Below are 20,599 nucleotides of genomic sequence, written 5' to 3'. Positions count from 1 at the left end.
TTTTGAGACAGGGTCTCCCTGTAGCCCCAGCTGTCCTGGAGCTCACTATGTACACCAGGCTGGCCTTGAACTCACAGAGATCCACCTGCTTCTGCCTCCTGAGTGCTGGGATTAAAGGCATGCGCCACCATGCCCGGCTCAACCCTTAGATTTTAAGTGAAGAAGTCTGGACACCACAGTCTGAAGGAGAGTTGAGGCCTGGACCTTTGGGTCAGTGAGAAAAAGGCTGGGGTTCGGTATGAGGGAAGAGGATTATAGGGTGTGAAGTTCATAGTCTGGTAGGAGGATTTCAGGGGGTTTTCCTTCTTATTCTTGGGACAGGAGGGCAGAATTAGGACCCAATAATCTGGCCCACCTTGCAGCCATGTGCTGAGATGATGCGCAGGTCAGCTGGGACTCGATCTCCACCCTTGATCTCCACTAGGTCTCCGACCACTACCTCCTCAGCATTGACCTGCATCTTCTCACCTTCCCGGATCACTAGGGCTTGCTGGGTATGAGACAGAGAAGAGTGAACGCCCACATCCCCTGTGCCCAGAGCTCCCTGGGCACCAAGTACTTGGCCACTTCCTTCTGAGCCCTACCCAAGCCCTCCTTACCTGGGGAACCATGTTCTTGAAGGATTCCATGATCTTGGAGCTCTTGGCCTCTTGGTAGTAGGAGAAGCAGCCGGTGATGATTACCACAGCTGCCAGCACGATGCCCAGGTATAGCTGTGGGGACATAGCAGGACACCAGGTCCCAGCTTCCTGTGGTTGTTCCCTACTGGCCTCCCCACCCCAGGTCAATGGAGTCTGGGAAGAAGGTTCATGTCTGTGTTTGTGTTCATTTGAGGATCTGTGAGTGTTTCTGTGAGGCTGTGTATGTCTGAGTTATCTTGTCCATGGCTGTGTTTGAATCTCTGGAAAGATCAGTATCTTTGGTTTGTATGCCTGTCTGTCTACTTATAGTTCTAAATGCTTGGCATTGCATTTTGGGAACTGTTTGTGTTTGAGTCTCTTTCTATTAGCTTGCTGTCTTTTATTTTTATTATTTTTTAATTTTATGTGTACGAGTGTATTGCCTATGTGTATGTAGGTGTACCTGTGTTGTGCAATGCCAGTGGAGGTCAGAAGAGAGCATCAGATCCCCTGGAACTGGAGTTACCAGACACCATGGTTAGTCGCCATGTGGGTGCTGGGAATCAAACCCGGATCCTCTGCAAGAGTAGCCAGTGCTCTTAACCACTAAGCCATCTCTCCAGCCCCTTTCTTTCTTTTTCTTTCTTTCTTTCTTTCTTTCTTTCTTTTTTTTATTTTTATGTGTATGAGTGTATTGCCTGCATGTATGTAAGTGCACTGTGTCGTGCAATGCCGTGGAGGTCAGAAGAGGACTTCACATTCCCCTGGAACTGGAGTTAAGGATGGTTTGTAGCTGCCATGAGGGTGCTGGGAATCGAACCTGGGTCCTCTGCAAGAGCAGTCAGTGCTCTTAACCACTGAGCCATCTCTATTTTTTAAAAAATTATTTATCTTTTTTTTTCGGTCTTTTTTGAGACAGGGTCTCCTTGTAGCCCCAGCTGGCTTGAAACTCACAGAGATTCACCTGCCTGCACCTCCCAAGTGCTGGGATTAGAGGTGTGTACCACCACACCTGGCATAAAAATTATTTATTTTTTTATAAAAAAGCTTGAGACAGGGTCTCACTGTGTAGCCCTGGCCTAGAGCTTCTGCTATAGACCAGGATGGCCTCAATCTCACAGAGATTCACCTGCCTCTGCCTCCCCTCCTGAGTGCTGGGATTAAAGACACACACCACTGTGTCTGGCCATTACTTAATTTTTTATGTTTTGTGCAGGCGCCTCTGCACATTTGAGCAGGCCAGAGAAGGAGGTCAGGTGTCCTGCTCTATCCTTCTTCAATCCCTTAAGATGGGGTCTCTCACTGAACATGGATCTAGGCTGGTGACTAGCAAGACCCAGTGATCCTCCTGTGTCCATTTCCCAACAGCACTGGGGTTACGAAGATGTGCTGCTATGCCCAGCTCTTTATGTGAGTTCTGGGGATTTGAACTCAGGTCCTCATATTTGTGCAGCAAGTGCTTTTAAAACTTGCTGAGCCATCTCCCCACCCTCTCCTCACCCATGTGGTATGTGTATGTGTGTGTGTGTGTGTGTGTGTGTGTGTGTATACATTCCCCGATATGTACATGGAGGTTAGAGGACAACTGAACAACTTTGAGTATCATTCCTTATGACACCATTCACCTTTTATACTTTTTTTACATGGCCTGGGATTTAGCAGGTAGGCTAAACTGGCCGACCAGGGATCCCCAGGGAACTGCCTGTCTGCCCTTCCCCAGTGCTGGGATTACAAGTGTTCACTACCTAGTACCACACCCAGTTTTTGTCTGTTTGCTTGATTTTTAGTTTTTTGGCGACAGACTCTCACTATGTAACCCTAACTGGCCTGAAACTAACTTTGTAGACCAGGCTGGCCTGGAACTCAGAGAGAGAGCTGCCTGTCTCTGCCTCCCAAGTGCTGGGATTAAAGGTGTGCACCACTACACCTGGCTCACACCTAGTTACGTGAGTTCTAGAGATAGAACTCAGGTCTCCATGCTCGAAAGGCAAGCACTTTATCCAGTGAGCTATCACCTCAGCCCCTGTTTTATTATTATTGTTATTTTCTCAAGACGAGTTTTCACACTGCCCAGACTGGTCTGGAACTTTCCACAAAACAGAGGATAATCTTGAGCTGCTGATCCTCCTGCCTCCACCTCTGGAGTCCCAGGACTTCAAGCATGTGCCACCACCACATCCAGCTTTGTCTTTTGGTTTTCTGAGTAAGATCTTGCCATGCGGCCTGTGCGGCTCTTGAACTTGGGATCCCACCTCAGCCTCCCTAATGCTGGCATGACAGGTGTGTGCCACCACACCTTGCTTTTGCCAAGACTGCACCTGGGTCTGTGCCTGTGTGTCTGTCTGAGGCGGTGTGTTTGATTCACGTGAGAATTTCTGTGCAACTGTGGGTGGGTCTGTGTCCATAGGGGTGGGAACTGTGGCAACCTTGTCTCACATCTGTCTGGCTCCTGGGCTGGACAGGTGGGCCTTGACTCATCAGCAAGTACCCAGGTATCTACCTGAACACAGTTCTCATCTCTAGGCATCTGTCAGGTTGTGACCACCTAATGATACCTGCGCTCAAGGCTGCTGAGGTCAGAGGACCTTAGGCCAGAACTCCAGCTCATTCCTTCAACTACTGATCCTCCTGCCTTAGTTTCCCTAGTGCTGGGATTATAGGTGCACGTTCCCGTACCCAGTTTTATATGGTACTGGGGACTGAACTGAAGGCTTCATGCATGCTAGGTAAGCACTCTACCAACTCAACTACATCTTTTCTTTCCTTCCTTCCTTTCCTCCTTCCTTCCTTTCTTCTTTTTCTTTCTTTCTGTTTTATTTTATAATTATTGTTCTTTTTTCTTTTTTGAGACAGGGTCTCCCTGTAGCCCCAGCAGGCCTGGAAGTCATCATGTAGACCAGGCTGGCCTTGCTCTCACAGAGATCTGCCTGCCTCTGCTTCCCAAGTGCTGGGATTAAAGGTGTGTCCCACCACACCCAGCTATTTTTTTTTTTGAGACAAGGTCTCCTTATAGCACCAGCTGGCCTGAATCTCACAGAGTTCACCTGCTTCTGCCTCCCAAGTGCTGGGATTAAAGGCATGAGCCACTATGACCAGTTCTTTTTTCTATAAAAAAATTTGTTTGTGTGTGCATGTGTATACATTGTGTGTGTGTACACTTGTGAATGTCGGTGTGTGTGTGTGTGTGTGTGTGCGCACGCATGTATGTGTGTGTGCACGCATGCAGGTCAGAGGACAACCTCAGGTGTCAATTCTTGTCTTCCATTTTGTTTGAAATAAGGTCTCTTGTTTTCCCACTCTGCATGTCAGGCTAGGGCTCACAGTCAGCTTCCAGGGCTTCTGGTTCCAGCCTTCCATTTTCCTATAACTGGAGTGCTGGGATGGCATGCTGGGATTATAAATGCATTCTGTTGTGTTTGGCTTTATTTTTTTATTTTTATTTTTTTATTTTCTTTTTGTCTTTTTGAGACAGGGTCTCCCTGGTCTGGATTTACTATGGAGACCAGGCTGGCCTCGAACTCACAGAGATCTGCCTGCCTCTGCCTCCCGAGTGCTGGGACTATGCAGGTTCTTATATGTGGATTCAAGCTCAGGTCCTCATACCTGCATGACAAATGCTTTATCCACTGAGACACTTTCCTGCCCTCTCTCCAAGTTTTGAGACAGGATTTGCTATGTAACCTAAGTCGGCATCAAACTCATGATTTTCCTGCCTCAGTCCTCTGAGTGCTAGGCTAACAGCTGTGTGCCACCACATACATGCCCCACCCAGGCTGAGAACTGAGCCCAGGTCCTCATGAAAGTCAGCCAAATAAGTGTTTATCACTGAGCCATACCCCACCTCTCTTAGGCCATTCTGAGATCTGTTTTCTTTCTGATATTGTTTTCTCAGACATAAATATAACAGTTAGATGCGGAAAGAAAAGAGAGTAGGCTTTGAAAGTCTACACAGGGAGATGTGGCTATGTGTATTCCTCTGTGTGTGTGTGTATGTGTGTGTGTGTGTGTGTGTGTGTGTGTGTGTGTGCGTGCGTGGTGTGTGCATGTGCGTGCCCTGGAGAGTACTCACATTGTCACCAGAAGGGTCATCTTCAGTGCCTGCCTGGATGCCATAGGCCAGGAAGCAGAGGATGGCCCCGATCCATAGCAGGATGGAGAAGCCCCCAAAGAGCTGTCGACAGAACTTGACCCATTCTGGGGTGGTAGGTGGTGGTGTGAGTGCATTAGGCCCATCTCGGGCCAGGATCTCCTGGGCTTTGCTGTGTGTCAGACCCTAGGAGACATGGGACTCACATAGAACCCTCCTTGACAGGCCCTGGCACGCCAACCCAACACCAGTATCTCCAAGCACCCCGGATACCAGACCCCAGCCCTCCTCCCTCAGACCCAGGGCCCCAAACTCAGCCATCAGGACCTCAGGCATCCTCACCTGCACGCAATCAGTGTTGTATTTCCGGCAGACCTCTTCTACTGACATCTTGTGCTCTGTCTGAGGAACAGGAGTTTGGGGGAGATGGTGAGACACAGCCTCTCTGGGCAGGTAGGCTATTCTGGGGTGGTGCTCGGGGGGTGACTTACCATAGCCACCTCCTTCTTGAGGTCATCCAAGTCCCGGCGCTCCTTGGCCTTGTTTTTCTTGGGCGAGCCCTTGTCATCTTTCTTGTCCTGCGAGGTGGCGACATGATAGTTGTCAGAGCCACCAGACTGCGGGCGAGAAGGGGTTCCAGAGCAACACTGGCCCTGCGTGCCCCACCCTGATCGTGGCCTGCCTTCTGCATCTATGGGTTGGGGTTGTCTCTGGGGGTCTCCATGTCTCTCAGGATCTCACTGTGTCTGCCTGGTGTCTTTGGGGACCCCTTCCCCCGAGCCTCTCAAGGCTTGTTTCATCTAGTTAGCTTCATTAACTGCTTCCAGGTGTCTCTGGGACTCTGTTCTCAGGGTCTCTGTTTCTCTCTTCAGATCTCTGAGTATCTCCTCTCTGTCTTTTTAAGTTTAAAGAATATTTATTTATTTATTTATTTATTTATTTATTTATTTATTTATTTATTTATTTTTATTTGTGTGTGTATGTGGAGATGGGAGGACAACCAGCAGGAGTCGGTTCTCTCCTTCTACCACGTGGGTTCCAGCAACTGAATGCATCAGGCTGGGTGACAAATGCCTTTACTCACTAAGCCATCCTGATAGCCCCTTTTTACTTTTTCTTTTCTTTTCTTTTTGCCTTTTTGAGACAGGGTCTCCCTGTAGTGAGACTGGTCTGGAATTTACTATGTAGACCAGGTTGAACGTACAGAGATCCACCTGCCTCTGCCTCCCAAGTCCTGGGATTAAAGGCATGGGCCACCCAAGTCCTGGGATTAAAGGAATGGTCCACTACGTATGAGCACTCTTCCTCCTCCTCCTCCTCCTCCTCCTCCTCCTCCTCTTCTTCTTCTTGAGACAGGGTCTTATTCTTTTTTTGTTTTTTGGTGTTTTTTTTTTTTTTTTTTTTTTTTTTTTGAGAACTCGCTAAGTAGACCAGGCCGGCCTGGAACTCACAGAGCTCCACCTGCCTCTGCCTCCTGAGTGCTGGAGTTAAAGGCATGGGCTACCACGCCTGCCTAGTCTTATTCTTTAGTTCAGGCTGGCCTAGAACTCACTACATAACTTAAGTTGGCCTAGAATTCCTGGCCTCAGTCCTCCTGCCTCAACCTCCCGAATGCTAGCCACCATGTCTGTCTAGTCTGGCTTTTTATCTCTGTCTCTCTCTGTCCTTCTCTCTCTCAACGGGTCTCATGTAGTCCAGGCTGTCCCTGAACTCCCCATGTAGCCAAGGATGACCTTGAATTTCTGATCCTCCACGTCCCCAGTGCTGAGATCACACCCTGTTTATGTGGTGACTGAACCCAGGGCTTTGTGCATGCTAAGCGAGCACTCTACCAGCTGAGCTACATCCCCAGCCCTCTGTGGTCCTTTCTTTCCTGGGCTTTTGTCTCTGGCTTTACCCCTTGTGGTCTGTCTGTCTGTCTTTCTTGATCTGTCTCTCCAGGTCAGTTTCATCTTTCTTGTTATTTGTCTCTTATCTTTTTTAACTTTTTATTTTATTATTTATTTATCATCATCATCATCATCATCTAGTCTTTTTTGAGACAGGGTCTCCCTGTAGCCCCAGCTGGTCTGGAACTCACTGTGTAGATCAGGCTGGCCTTGAACTCACAGAGATCCACCTGCCTCTGACTCCCAGTGCCTGGACTAAAGGTGTGCGCCACCACGGACAATTGTCTCCTATGTCTATCACCCCGTCTGTATGTGTCTCACCCAGGCTGTTTCTCTCTTACATCTCCTGTCATTTTATGTTGTCTCTGTCCCCCTGTGTCTCGGTCCGTGACTGTGTCTCATCACTTTGGTCTCTGGTTCCTTCCATCTCTGTCTCATACACTGTCTGCCCAATCTTTCTCGATTTCTCTCTGAGCCTGGCTGAACTCCGGTCTGTCTGACTCTCTGGGGTCTCTCCACCAGGTGGTGTCTGCTGAGATCTCAGATACTCTCCGAGGGCCTGTGCCATCCATGTCTTTCTGTCTTCTGCCGTCTCCCTCTGTCAGGGTGTCTCTGTCCTCATCTCTCAGGCCATTTCCTGCTCTTCCACCTGGTTCTCTCCTGTGTCACCCTCTTCTCTGGTTGGTCTTGCTCTGAGATCTTTCTCTCTCTGTCTTTCTCTCTTGTCTCTCTTACTATCTCACTCTGGGATTTTCCTGTCTAGCTCTCTCTGTGTCACTGTGAGTCTGTCTCTTTTGTTTCATTATGAGAACGTCCTCTCTATCCATCTCTATGTCTCACTCTCTCCCAGATCTTCCCCAACTCTCTCTGTGTCTCTGTCTCACTTTAGGATTGTTCTCTTTCTCTCTCAGAACTTTCTTCTGCCTCCCACTCTCTCTCCCTCTCTCTCTCTCCCTCTCCCTCCCTCTTTCCCTCTCTCCCTTTCCCTCTCTCTCACTCTATCTTTCCCTATCTCCCTCTCTGTCTCCCTCTCTCTGTGTCTCTCTCCCTCTCTCTCCCTTTCTCTCCCTCTCCCTCTGTCTCCCTCTCTCTGTCTCTCTTTCTCTCCCTCTCTCTTATCTTTGTCTCTCTCCTTCTGACTATGTAGGCCTGGCTGGCCTAGAACTCATTATGTAGAGCAGGCTGGTCTCAGACTTGTGGTGATCCACCTGCCTCTGCCTCCTCAGTTCTGAGATGGCAGGTATGAGCCATCCATCATACCCAGATCTGTCTCTGTTTCCAATGGTCTCTTTCTACTTTTGTCTGCCTGTCTCTCCCTGCTCTTTGATTCTCTTTCTTCCTACTTTGGTCTTTCAAGTTCAAGGTCTCACTGGAGGTCACTGACCCTGTCTTCTCAACATAGCTCTTTGCCTGACTTCTCTCCCTCCCTGTGGATGTCACAGTCAAAGGTCTCAGCAGATCTTGGGAGACCCCCCACAGGCCAGGCAACTAATGAATTCAAAGGGGTCTCCGGATGTCAGTGACAGCTGGGACAAAGACCCAGGAGAGGAGGCAGTGTGCTGCTATAAGCAGACACTTCTGAGGGCTTTCATGGACAAGATGTGGACCTGACTTCTCTCCTGTGGACAGCTAGGAAACACAGATGGTCTTGGACAGGGGATGGCATAGTCAGGACTTGAGGAACAAGCAGGAACTTGGAGGGGGTGAATTTGGGGTGAGGAGAATAAGAGAGAAGCCTCAGGCTGGTTTGAGCATGTGTCATGAGAGGATGGGACTGAGCCCCCTTCCTGTTTAGTAGCCTTGGCAAATACAGAGAGTGGTGTCCGAGGTTGGCAGGAGAGGTGTGCTGAGGTTGAATGCTTACAGAGGGCTGCTGACAGATCCTGTGGGCCCAGAGCCAAGCTGGGATCCCAGGCTCAGCAGGGCTCAGTGCTAATCTCCTTGTGACCTTATAGCAGGTGCCTGAGGTGCCTGCTGTCTGCCCCAAACCCAGGGCTGAGTTCAGGAATATAAGGAGGGGCCACAGCCTTAGAGGCCTGGGAACCCCAAGGAGGGTGCACTGGGGAGGCGGGAGCTTGGACCCAGGCCAGCCCTGCAGCAGCACTGCGTCTTAGACAAGGAAGCATGGAGACTAGGGGACAGGAGGCTGGTCCACCACCCTGAACACTATGCTACAGGGTGGCATGTCACCCTCTGCAGGTGAGGCAGATACATGGAGAGATGTGGAGACAGTAAGTCATCAGGTCAGGGTGGAGATGTGAGCAGGGTGACAGGAGTGAGGAGAGATGGGGTCTGGCAGAAATGGGAGACCTATGAGAGCTAAAAATGTGCTAAGATTCCTGGGTCTGAGAGAGGAGACTGAGCCTGGACCCCTGGTTCTGAGAGAGGAGGCTAGACCTGAACTTCTGGGTTTGAGGGAGGAGACCTGGGGTCTGGAGTTCTGGGTCTGAGGGAGGGGGGCTGGTGTCTGGACCTCCACATCTGAGGGAAGGGAGCTGGGGAACCCAGTTCCCTGATAACCAATCCTTAGCTCCTGTTTGCCCTTGCCATGACCAGACTCCCTGGGGGTGGCTTCCATCTGTTGGCATGAGGAGCTGAGGCTTTCCCAGGAAAGGCAGGAAGCCCAGATGGGCGCACTGCAGGGCGGGAGCACCTCTGGGGTGGGGGACATGCCCGTCTTGCTGTAGCCTGCCTCTGCGGCTCCTAGCCATTTTCCACACTGTCCACCTCGCTGATGTCTGCATGGCTCATGTAGACTCTGAATCTCCCCAGCCTCCCACCTCAGGGTACCTGTGACTCTCATGTCTAAACACTTCTACCTTGACCCCCCTTCCAACCTCAGCCTCTTCTTCCCGTCATTCAGGTGCTTTTTATTTATTTCTTTTTCTTCGAAGATAGGAAATGTCTCTCCTTTGTTTTTCCATGGCATGCTCAGTTTCTCATTTTGTCTTTTCTGTATCTTGGCGTGTCTGTTCGTTGTCTCTGTCCCTCGCTTTGTTTCTGTCATGTCTCTTTCTTTGGTTCTCAATGTCTCTTCCTCTCTGCCCATTTTTTCTGTCTTTCCATGTGTTTGTCTCTCTTCCACATCTACACCCTTTGCCTTCCTTCTTCTCCTCAATTCTTTTCCTGAGACCACCCCTTCCCGCTCATCATTAATCCTCAGTCTCCTCCAATCTTCCCACTCTCCCCAGTTCCATTCCACTTACCTGAAAGCCATCACTGACTCCCATCCTCCCTTTTCTCCCTAATCCACCCCCACCCAGTTCTCCCCACCCCCCCTCACCCACCCAACCCACCTATCTGTAGCTCCATCCCCCACCTTCATCCTTAGGCCCTTCAGCCTTCATCCGCCATCTTTCCCCCCATCCCTCATATTCCCTTAGATTCTTCCATCCTGACCTTTTCTCTTCACCCTGTGGTCCCCAACCCACCCATCTACTTCCTGACAGCCTCCCCTAACCCTTCCCCAGACACAGAGGGAGGAATCCAGGGCTGCAGCAGGGGGTCAGGTGGTCAGTCGGGGAAGGAGGCAGCATCTGCTGGAGAGACTCACAGACAGAGAAGGACACACGGACACAGAGGCAAGGACATAGCAGGCATGCATGCTCCCCCCCCACCACATGGTTGCACTTGCACACCCTCAGCCAAGCTCTTGTCTGTCAGCTGTCTCTCTCCTGTTCCTTCCCCTCCTCCCGGCCCTCAAGTCTGCTCCCCCTAGATTAGGGGCTGCACACACTCTGCAGCCCCAGGCTGAGTACTGCAGAACACCCCCATCCAGGCCTGGAAGGAGAAAGGGAGGTCATCTCATGTCTATCCCACAGCCTGTACCTGTCTCTAGCCTGCCAGGGAACCAGGGGAGGAGAGGGGGGCTTGAATACCACCCCCACACTAACATAGCTCTCAGACACACCCAGATGTGCTACAGACTTTTAGACACAGGGTGGGGGCACAGATGGCTGCAGACCCTGGGGCTGGGGCTGGAGGGAGCCAGGAACACCCGCACATGCAACCACCCTCAAGCAACTGCATCCATGCAACTGCATTCATGCCACCGCGTTCACGCAAGGGGGCACACAGGTAACCTCACAAGGTCAAACGGGGATGCTAAGGGTCAGCCCCCGCCCCTGCGGACAATACCACCAACATGCGCCACAGACCCCCTTGGACTCAGCCATGCAACCGCACGATCTGGCTGGGATAGCCGGCTCACGGGTCCCCGCAGAGCTCCGGGGTCCGGGAGCCCCTGACTCCCACGCACCCCAATGTCACTGGACCCACAATGTCACACACGCAGCGCCCTGCAGACCCCAGCACCTACCCCCATCTTGACAGCTCCGCAGGGGTTGAGGCGGTTGGCGGGCGAGCGGGCGGCGGCCTCAGGCTGGGGGCCTCTGTAGCGCCCGCGCCTCGGTGGGAGCGTTCGTCCGCAGGTCTGTCTGTCTCACCGCGCAGAGGCTGCGGCTGCTACCGCTTCCTCCTCCTCATATGCCCGCGCCCGCGGGGGGAGGCGGCGCCGGCCAATCAGGAGCGCCGCAGCTCTGACGGACGGCCTGCTGCCCCGCCCCCGGTACTGCAGCTGTTCACCCCTCCTCAACCTCTTCTCTGCAAAGTGGCGATGCCACCGAGAAGCCTAGAAGCAGAGCACTGCGGGGGGCGCGGGGATCCCGGACACCCCCATGGTGGGGACCTAGAGACCCCCCCCCAATGTAGGAGCCTCAGAGGAAGAGGCACTGAGGGAGGAAGCACCCCGGAAACCTCCTCTTTCTGGGAATGGGTGGGCACAGGAAAGTCCCAGTGAACTGCAGTAAGGCAGGGACCCCAGAGCACCCTCCCCCCACTCTTGCAGTGTGTGTGTGTGTGTGTGTGTGTGTGTGTGTGTGTGTGTGTGGACCCAGGATTCTGTGTGGGCGCTGTTCAGGAGGAGGGTGCTGCAGGAGGGAAGGAAGCTCGAGGGGTGCACAAGACAACAGGAACGGCCTCAAATTGAGAAAGGGTGCTGCAGAGGGGGTAGGAGTCCTGAGACCACCCTCATTGCCACCTCATGACTGTGCTACCCGATGAGATTCAACCACACAGCATACAGCAAACAGCACAGCCGGGAGACAGGAAAGGCCCAGGAACACAGTCAGGCATCACCATCACATCCCCCTCCAGACCACCACAGGCTCACAACCACATCCTGTCACACACCAGCCAGTACTCTCACATATAACGTCATTGTCCCACAACCAGAAGTTCACAAACGGGTAAGAAGGAAATCCACGTAGACAATACACCTCTCACACCCATCTATCACGACAGACTCATAATCACGGTGCTTCAGCACCATGGAGAGCCCACACCTTGCAGCCGCACATCACACACTGCACCACAACTGACCTTGCACCATCTCATACTGAGAGCCACACCGTGCCACCGATGAGCCAACAGATCCCTTCACTTAGTACCATTGCACACACACAGGCCTCACACCTCCACCACACCACAGGAGCTTCTGTTGTCACTGTTGCATGATCACATGCCATCACACATATTGCTCCCAGTGTCTGGGTAATGAGAAAAGCCTCACAGCACAAAATGGCCAAATCGTTGTTGTGAACGACAGCTAACAATGTGTGCACACTCACACATAGCACGGTAATTCCAAGATAAGCCACAGGGCAACATCCCACACCTCTCACACATCACATAATGTAGCACAATCATGTATATCTTTGTTGCACCTCCAAACACTACACCCACATCACAGCATGTGTATGCACACACACAGACACACAGACGGCACCCACACCCCAGGCCTGCCACACACAGAGAACATCTATCAGCCTCTGCACTGGAGCCTGTGGAATCAGAGCCTCCCACCCCCATCCTGACACCACTTTACTCTGTGAGGAACACCCCAGACTCTCCTCCGGGATGATGATAGAAGACAGGGGTGTGGGGAGAGAGAGAATGTGCTCAACCCATGTTTTTTTTTTTTTTCAGAATGGGGTATCCTCCCCACCTGAGGGAGTTGAGGTGTGAGGATTCAGGCCAGGAAGAGGAAGTGAATTCGATGTGTAGGGTTGAGAGTGGGATGGAAGAAGGTTAAGATTAAGATGATCCTGGTCTCAGGAAGATGTATGAAAGGCTGCAGGTCAAAAGTCAGAGACAAAGAGACACAGAGAGATCATCTTAGACAGGGATGGGGGCTTCCGTCAGCATTCAGAGCTTTATCTCAATCCTGTTCTCTGACCTGTCCCCATCCCTCCTGCGGTCCCTTGTTGCCATGGTAACAGGAAGGCTGACTGCAGCAAAGGAGGCTGGGCCTGCAGATCAGGCTGTTGCCATGGAGACAAGGAGAGGAGGAGGAGCCCTATCTTTTAATCCAGGTGCATTGCTCTCAGACACCCCTTTCCCAGCTCTGTCCCCTTCCCCCAGGATGGAGAGCTTGTTAACATTTGTCCATCTGTTCCTTCCTTCCCTCAATACGTTGGTCTGGAGGTCTAGTCCTGATCCATAGAGGACAAGATTGGAGAGGCAGAGAAGGCTAGGGGTGTTAAGGAGGTCTAGACCCCAGGAGCTCTATGCTCATCTCCTGTCCTCCAGCCAGGTTTGGGGAAGCTGAGGCTCTCCACTTCCCACATCCCACCCCAGAACCCCTCAAGCACTCCCTCCTTAGACACAAGCCTGGCCAGACTGACTGTGCAGCATGCTCCCAGTGTGAGGAGGGAGGGAAGACTTAGGAAGGTCATGGGGATGGAGGAAGATTGGGGTGAGGGATGGAAGGAGAAACATTAAGAGATACAGACAGGCACACTCCAGAGCCAGAGAGAGTTACAGGCAGAAGACAGAACTGCAAGTGTAGATATGAGAAACCAGGAAGACAGCAATTGAAGGGTTCAGTGAAGGTGACATGGACACAGGGCACCTTAGAGAGACAGGCAGGGAACACGTTTGCAAAACTGGGAGAACCAGAGATAGGTAGGGAGTGACTCAGAGGGGAACCTCGGTGAAGAAGAGTTCAGATATGGAGACAGCAGAGATGCTGAGGCTGGCCCTGAAGGGCACACACTGAGCAAGTGTCTGAGATAGAGGGGAGCAGGTGGAGACTGGAGCGTGAAGAAGCCTGGCATGGGGGTGCGGCAAGCGGGGGGCCTCTTGGGGCGCGGTCCTCCCCCAAGGGGACTACGGAAGGCAGACAGACCCTGGCTGCTTGCTAAGCTCCAGGCTGGCAGCAGGGTGCTGAACGGACAGCTCCCGAGCTCCTGAGGCCGCTCGAGGGGGCGGGCCCAGCTCCTGCCCGCCACGTCCGGTTCTCTTCACTGTTCGGGTCTCCCTCTGGTCTTCATTTAACTTTCCATGACTTCCTGTCACCTCTACTCCAGTGCCCCTTGTCCCTCCTGTGTCATCTGAATGTACCCCCGCTGCAGGACTGTAGCTCCTTCTCCCATCTCTCTCCGCATCTCAGCATCTCTTCCCTCAGGCCTACCCGCTGGTGCTCCAGGCTCTTTCCACCCCTCACCCACTCTGCACGTCTCAAGATCTCTTTTCCTCTTCTGTACCCGTCTGCTTCTCCCCACCCCCGCTGCATCTCTCTCCCTTTTCTGCTCGGCCTCCTTTTGGCTCTGGCTATGTGACCTTCAGTCGTCCTTTCTCAGCTGCAGTTTCCACAGAAACCTCCAGTGAGGTGGGGGAAGGCAGGGACCGAAGGCGGACCCACCGTACTCCCAGCTCAACCAGTCCTTTAGCCCCCTCCCCCATTCCTCACTTCCCCTCTTAGGTAACACACTCAGCAGAAACACAGGGTCAGTCACACTTGAAGATGGTCTCACAGGGCTCTCTCCTCTCTCTCTCTCTCTCTCTCTCTCTCTCTCTCTCTCTCTCTCTCCCCCCCCTCCTAAGTCCTCGAACTATAGTCTAGGCTCATAACACCACGATAGGTGCCATCCCAGGCTTTAATACCTAGAAGAGTCCACAGGGCCTCCCCTCCCCCAGCCACATCTGGTTTCGGTTTCTCCTAGTCCCTGCTTCCAGTGTCTCCTCAGCTCCAGATCCCCGCATCTCTCCATCTGTCTCGGGGTCTCTGTCGCAGTCTCCCTCTGTCCTGAGAAAAGGTCACTGGGCAAGGGGCAGCCGCTGGGACCTGAGCTGACCTGCAGAGTGCAGGCATTGCCCAAAGTGGCGAGTGTGCAAATTTCTGGACAGACTCCCAGGGTTCCAGGTGCGCCCGATGCCCTTCCACCCCTAGGAAATGACACCCGGGTATCCCCAGTTTTGGGGTTTTCTTCTTTTTTTATTCCAACAGGGACTGAGATGTGGCAAGGGGAGGGATAGGGGCCCAACTGACCCTCTCCCTGGGGGCGTCTCATAGAAATTCTGAGGTTTCTCCCCCCCAAAAAAGAGAGAAAGAGAAGAGAGGAGGGGCACCAGGGGACACCCACATGTCCAGAGGCCCTCCCCACCTCCAGAAGGGTGGAGAGCCGTGTCAAGTCTTGGGGAGCCTGAGCAGTCCCAGGATGAGGTCCTCCCCCGCGGACCGCTTCCCGCCTCGTGGAGCAGCCTCCCATCATCCGCGGCCCTAGGAGTCCTCGGTCTCTGCGCTCCGCTCGCCCGCTGCGCGGGATGGAATGCGGGTGTCCGTGACACCCTCTCTGGAGTCCACTAGGGGCGCAGGCCGGCTCCCGAGCGGGGCTCGAACTTCCCCCGGAACTGAAGGCAAAATCGCGGCGTCTGGTCCCCCGCACGCTGGGCACGCAGACCGGCCGGGGCCCGGGGCGCATCGCGTCCCTGCAGTCAGTCCGGGCGCACGCTCGGCCCCGCCCACGGTCACTCGTGTTCCGCCAGCTCGCGGGGTCCGGCGGGGCCCGGCCGCGGCCGGGGTGGACTGGTGGCTTCACCCGGGGCACCCAGGCCACGCGGTGGCGCACCTGCCCCCGAGGCCCGCAGCGCCTGGATGCGCCGGCACTCCTGGCAGACCCGCACGTGCGTGCAGGGCGTGGGAGCCGCGGGCCGGGGCCCCCCAGGCGGCCCGGGGTCGTCCAGCAGGCGCTGCGGGCCCCCGTGCGCGCCGCCCGCATCCCCGCCCGCGCCAGCCGAGTAGAGCTTGCCGTTGCTGAGTCGCATCTCGCGGACTGCGCGCAGCGACAGCAGGGCCCGACTCGGGCCTCCCGGGCGCCGGCGCCGGCGGGAACGCGACGTCTTGCGGCAAGACACGGCGTGGCGCAGCTCCTGCAGCATCTCCTGGCAAACCGACACCTGCGGGCGGCGCGGGGCGGTCACCGTTGGGCGTGGGCCGCGCCCTCCCTCTGGCTACCGCAGCTTCTGGCTTTTTTCCCCCACCTCCACCTCCTTTCTGCACCTCGCAGTTCTCTTCCCTCAACCACGGCCAGTGTTTTTGTTTTGCCGCCCCCACACCCCATCTCTCTAGCCTGCTCTCGTCTCTATCTTTCCTTGGGCTTGTCTCTGAACCTGCCCCCACCTTCCCTCTCGTCCTTCCACACTAAATCCTCTGGCTGCCCCTAATCTTTCTCTACTTCTGCCATCTGAGTCCAGACACTGTTCTGGGCACTCAGGCTATATCAGAGAATAAATCAGAATCCTCAGACCTCAGGGATAGAGGGCTTGCCTGACAAGTCCTGGGTTCTATCCTCAGCAATGAAAAACAACCCCACCCTCTTGCAGGTTGGGTCATGGATGCAGAAACAGAAAATAGCAACTGTAAATAGGCATGTAATATGACAGACAAGTGCTTGGGAGAATAGTAAATAATATAAATCATAATAAAACAGAGGTGGAGAGTGTGGATGGGGAGGGCAGTTGAGGAAGCTGTCAGTGTCAAGACCTTTACATAAAGACTGAGTGAGCCCTGTGGAGACCTGGAGGAGAGCACTTCTAGACAGAAACCGCAGGGCAAAGAGGCTGGGGTGGGAGTGGCTTGGCAGGTGGGGTGGTGGGAGTGGGGAGAGAGGGAGGAGAGGAGGTCTCAGAGGAGCCAGATCAATTGGGTAAGGCCAGAAGACCATTATAAGGCTTTGGGGTTTACTTCAGGTCCAGCGGGAGCCATTAGAGTTTGGGTTTTCACAGGATCACTTGAGCTGTGCTTGGACTATAGGGAAACCAAGGGGACAGCAGAGTGCTCAGTGAGGAGCTCCTGGAAACCTCTGCAGAAGCAGACTGAAGCAGAGAGATGTGAGGAGGGGCCAGCGTGTGGGTCTAATGTGAAGGCAAGAGCCCACAGGATTGGCTAAGGAATCGTGAGAGAGAGGATGCAGTGAGGGATAACTCCCACACTTGGCCTGAGCAACTGGGAAGCTGGCTCTGCCTTACGGTCGGGCAGGAACTCAAGGCTGCACACGTATTATACTTCATTACTAGATACCGCTGTGAGGACCTCAGGGAGGGAGCTTCATTTACAAAGCCTGGCTCTGGGTGTGGTGGTAATCCCAGCACTTGGGAGGCTGAGGCAGGAGGATTGCTATAAGTTTTAAGCCATCATGGGCTACATAGTTTAGGGCCAGTAGGGGCTACATAGTGAGAATTTGTTAAAAAACAAACAAAAAAGGACCAGCAAGATGGCTCAGCAGGTGAAGGTGCTTGCCACCAAGTCTAATGACTTGAATTTGAACCCTAGGATCTACATGGTGGAAACAGAGAACTGACTTCTGAAAGTGGTCCTCTCACTTCCTCACATAGCTCCCTACTCACACAGAACTCAAACCAAACCAAACCAAATCAGCCAACCAACCAACCAAACAAACAAACAAACAAAAATCCCAATATGCAAAACCTTGGGCTCAGGGAAGATGCATGCTTGAGATATACATAACTTGGGGGTTATGTTACCCAGCCTCTGAGCTCCCACACCTTGGTGGTCATGGGATCCCATCTGACACTGTGTTAGGGTTGCTCTGAGTGACTGGATGTGGCCAGAATCTCGCATTTCTCTCCTGCCTTGCTCTCTCTTGGATTGCTTGCTCTGGGGGACATGAGCAGGAGGGCACTTAAGCAACCCAGTGAGAGATCCTCCTTCGAGGGACAGAAAGGCCTCCTGCCAACTGCCACTAAGTGTACACATTATGCTTTTTATTTCTTGTCTGGGATGTTTGATATCTAAAAATCTTTCAGGCTGGTGAAAGACTGCCCCTCCCCTATTAAAAAGCAAAGGGCTCAGCGGCCTTTCACATGTAAAACAAGGGATCATGGAATTTAGCCAGGAATGGTGGTGCAGACCTATAATCCCAGCTACTTGGGAGGCTAAAGCAGGATGATTGCAAGTTTAAGGCTATTCTGGGCTAGGAGGTGAGTTCAAGACAAGACTGGACAATTTAGTGAGACCCTATCTCAGAATAAAAAGGGAACATAGGGCTTGAGGATGCAGCTCAATGGTAGAGCACTTGCCTAGAATCTACCAGTGAGGGGACTGGGGCATGGCTCAGTGGCACATTTGCCTGACATGTTTGAAGCCCTTGGTCTGTCTCCGGTAACACACATACAAAAAAGACAGCCCCTATGTTCTGGGCTAGACCTGGTGGTATGCACTATTAATCCCAGCACTTGGGAGGCAGAGGCAGGCAGATCTTTGTGAGACTCAGGCCAGCCTAGTCTACATAGGAAGTTCCAAGCCAGCTAAGGCTATAGGGAGACCCTGTCTCAAAAGCAAAACAAGGGGCTGAAGAGATGACTCAGCAGTTAACAGCACTGGCTACTCTTGCAGAGGAGCTGGGTTCAGTTCCCAGCACCCATATAATGGCTCACAACCACTTCCAGGGGATCAGATGGTCTCCACAGGCATTGCATGATATGGGTGCACTTACATATATACAGGTAAAATACTCATACACATAAAAATAAGTAAATTTAAAACAAAACAAAAAAGACAACCCCTATGTTCCAAGCCTGCCAACATGATTAAAACTGGCCAGTCCTGAGCTGATGTATACTCTGCTTGGCCTTTTCCAGGGAAGCCACCAGGAAGACTGTGGCCTAGTCCCTTCCCCAACCCGACTCAAGGTGTTTCCCTGACTCAGGCTACTTCTCTCATGAATCCCAAGTAATAAAAATCTCCTTCAATGGCAGGATCTTAGATGGATGTAGTGACACATGCCTGTAATCCCAGTACTTGAGAAGCTGAGGCAAACTTGTAGAAATCCTCCTGCCACAAGTGCCAAGATTACAATCATGAGGCCACTACGTCTGGCTTGTTTGTTGTCTGTTTAATCTGTCTCTTTTTAAAATTTTTATTTTTATGTGTATGAGTGTTTTGCCTGCGTGTATGTAAATACACCATGTTAGCCTGAGTCCTCTGCAAGAACAGCAGCTAGTGCTCTTAGCCTCAGAGCCAGCTCTCAAAGCCCTCTGTCTCTTTTTGAAATGGTCTCATGTAGCCCAGGCTGGAATTGAACTCACTGTGTAGCAGAGGAGAGTCTTGAACTCCTGATTGACCACTTCCTGCCCCCACTTCCCAATGCTGGGATTTCAGGGGTGCACCACCACACCAGTTCTGCTTCTCTTCTCAGCCTCTGCCCCCCCCTTTCTTTCAGGGCCCTTTGCATCCTCTTCACTCCCTGGGCTCTCCTTCCTTCCTCTGTCACCTTGGCCAGGACCTCTTTTACCTAACCAGGAGTCTCTCAGCTCCCCTCTCACCTCCTGCCTCCTTGGTTTCTCTACACTTCCTGCATTCCTCCTTCCCTTCATCCAAGTCCTTACCACTGTCCCTCCCTGCCCCATCACCACCACCCACGGCCAGTCTCCTCACCTCCTCAGACTCTGCTGACCTCCGAGTGGACCAGATGAATTCCATGACTGCCACGAAGACAGCGATGATGAGGCCACATATCAGCACGACAAAAATGCCACCAATGTTCTCCATGCCCAAACCTGGGGTGGGGACAGCCATAGTGGGGGCTGTGTGAATGGGAGCAAGAGGGGATCCTGGAGAGGAGCACATATGGGAGGGGGTGGCTGACCTTTTGCCCTGTGGTCCTCCTCCTTGGGGCACCGGCCGCCCTCCCACCACTTGCGCTTCAAGATCTCCAGCCTGTTGTTCTCCTGGAGCTGCAGGATGGCCAATGTGATCTCATCCCGGAACGGAGAGCCTGGCCGGACAATGAGCGGATTCACTGTTGGTCCCCACCAGCCCCAAATCCCATCTGCCCTCACCACCCAGTGGTGTCACATAGCAGCCAGAGAGGCCGGGTGCAGAGCTGTCAGATCAGCCTCCTCCTTGCCAACTGCAGCTAGAAAACCCTTGCCTCGGCCTGCCATGGGGCTGCCACTCTTAGGCTCCCCTGCCCGAGGCTCTCTCAGTTCCAGCCACACCAGCCTCCTGATAGGTCCCCATATCTTTCCCTCACCTCCTTCAGGTCTCTGCTCCCACGCTGGCTTCTCTGGTCACTTTATTTAAAACAGCATCAGCCCCCCCACTCCTTTGTCAGTCTCCACCCCTAAATTTGCCTCATAACATTTGTCACCACCTGTCACCATAGGCCAGTGCCCAGGGCACAGTGCCTGGACCAGCCTGAGGATCCCTCCTCTCTGCATCCCCTCTCTTCCTCACCTTTATGTCCTCCCTTTGAGCCCTCTTCTGTTTCATACTTATTTCATTTCTAAGATGCTTCTTGAGCATCTACCACATGCCAGGCAGTCAGATATGGCACATGAAGGGATTAATGCTTATCAGACACCTAGGAGCCAGATTCTGGGTTTAATGAATCCAGTCTAGTCTCACTATGATCCTGGGAGGAAAACACCACCAAAGTTTGGAGACAAACTGGTATTTGGGTTTCCAGCACTGAGTATCAGAAACATGTTTCCTAAAGTGTAAGTTGGTCCTCCCTCCCTCCCTCCCTCCCTCCCTCCCTCCTTGCTTTCCTCCCTTGGGTATTTTCCAAGGTTCCTCTCTGAGTCAGGCTGTAGGCTTGATGCAGAGAATACCAAGCAGACAAAACCCAGTCCTAGCTGGGCATGGCAGCACAGGCCTGTAATCTCAGCACTTGGGAGGTGGAGGCAGGAGGATCAAAGAG

General features: G+C 52.9%; 2 protein-coding genes across 2 annotated transcripts in view; both read right to left on the bottom strand.

Annotated features, from left to right (window-relative positions):
- Positions 1–11,069, bottom strand: part of Atp1a3 (ATPase Na+/K+ transporting subunit alpha 3) — a 34,284-nt gene extending 23,215 nt beyond the window's left edge. The window contains exons 1-6 of the mRNA XM_008846437.2: positions 10,915–11,069; positions 5,199–5,285; positions 5,050–5,109; positions 4,690–4,893; positions 600–713; positions 356–490 (exon numbers count right to left, since the gene is read on the bottom strand). Coding sequence (XP_008844659.1) covers positions 356–490; positions 600–713; positions 4,690–4,893; positions 5,050–5,109; positions 5,199–5,285; positions 10,915–10,920 — 606 coding nt within the window. The 5' untranslated portion in view covers positions 10,921–11,069. The remainder of the gene's footprint in view (positions 1–355; positions 491–599; positions 714–4,689; positions 4,894–5,049; positions 5,110–5,198; positions 5,286–10,914) is intronic.
- Positions 11,070–14,851: 3,782 nt separating this feature from the next.
- Positions 14,852–20,599, bottom strand: part of Grik5 (glutamate ionotropic receptor kainate type subunit 5) — an 83,971-nt gene continuing 78,223 nt past the window's right edge. Inside the window, exons 18-20 of the mRNA XM_008846436.3 lie at positions 19,544–19,672; positions 19,333–19,454; positions 14,852–15,833 (exon numbers count right to left, since the gene is read on the bottom strand). Coding sequence (XP_008844658.1) covers positions 15,405–15,833; positions 19,333–19,454; positions 19,544–19,672 — 680 coding nt within the window. The 3' untranslated portion in view covers positions 14,852–15,404. The remainder of the gene's footprint in view (positions 15,834–19,332; positions 19,455–19,543; positions 19,673–20,599) is intronic.

This window comes from Nannospalax galili, unplaced genomic scaffold (assembly GCF_000622305.1).
Source record: "Nannospalax galili isolate Female #2095 unplaced genomic scaffold, S.galili_v1.0 scaffold1623, whole genome shotgun sequence".
NCBI lineage: Eukaryota > Metazoa > Chordata > Mammalia > Rodentia > Spalacidae > Nannospalax > Nannospalax galili.
The sequence above is the reverse complement of the archived record's forward strand: the minus strand, read 5'-3'. Positions and strand labels throughout refer to the sequence as shown.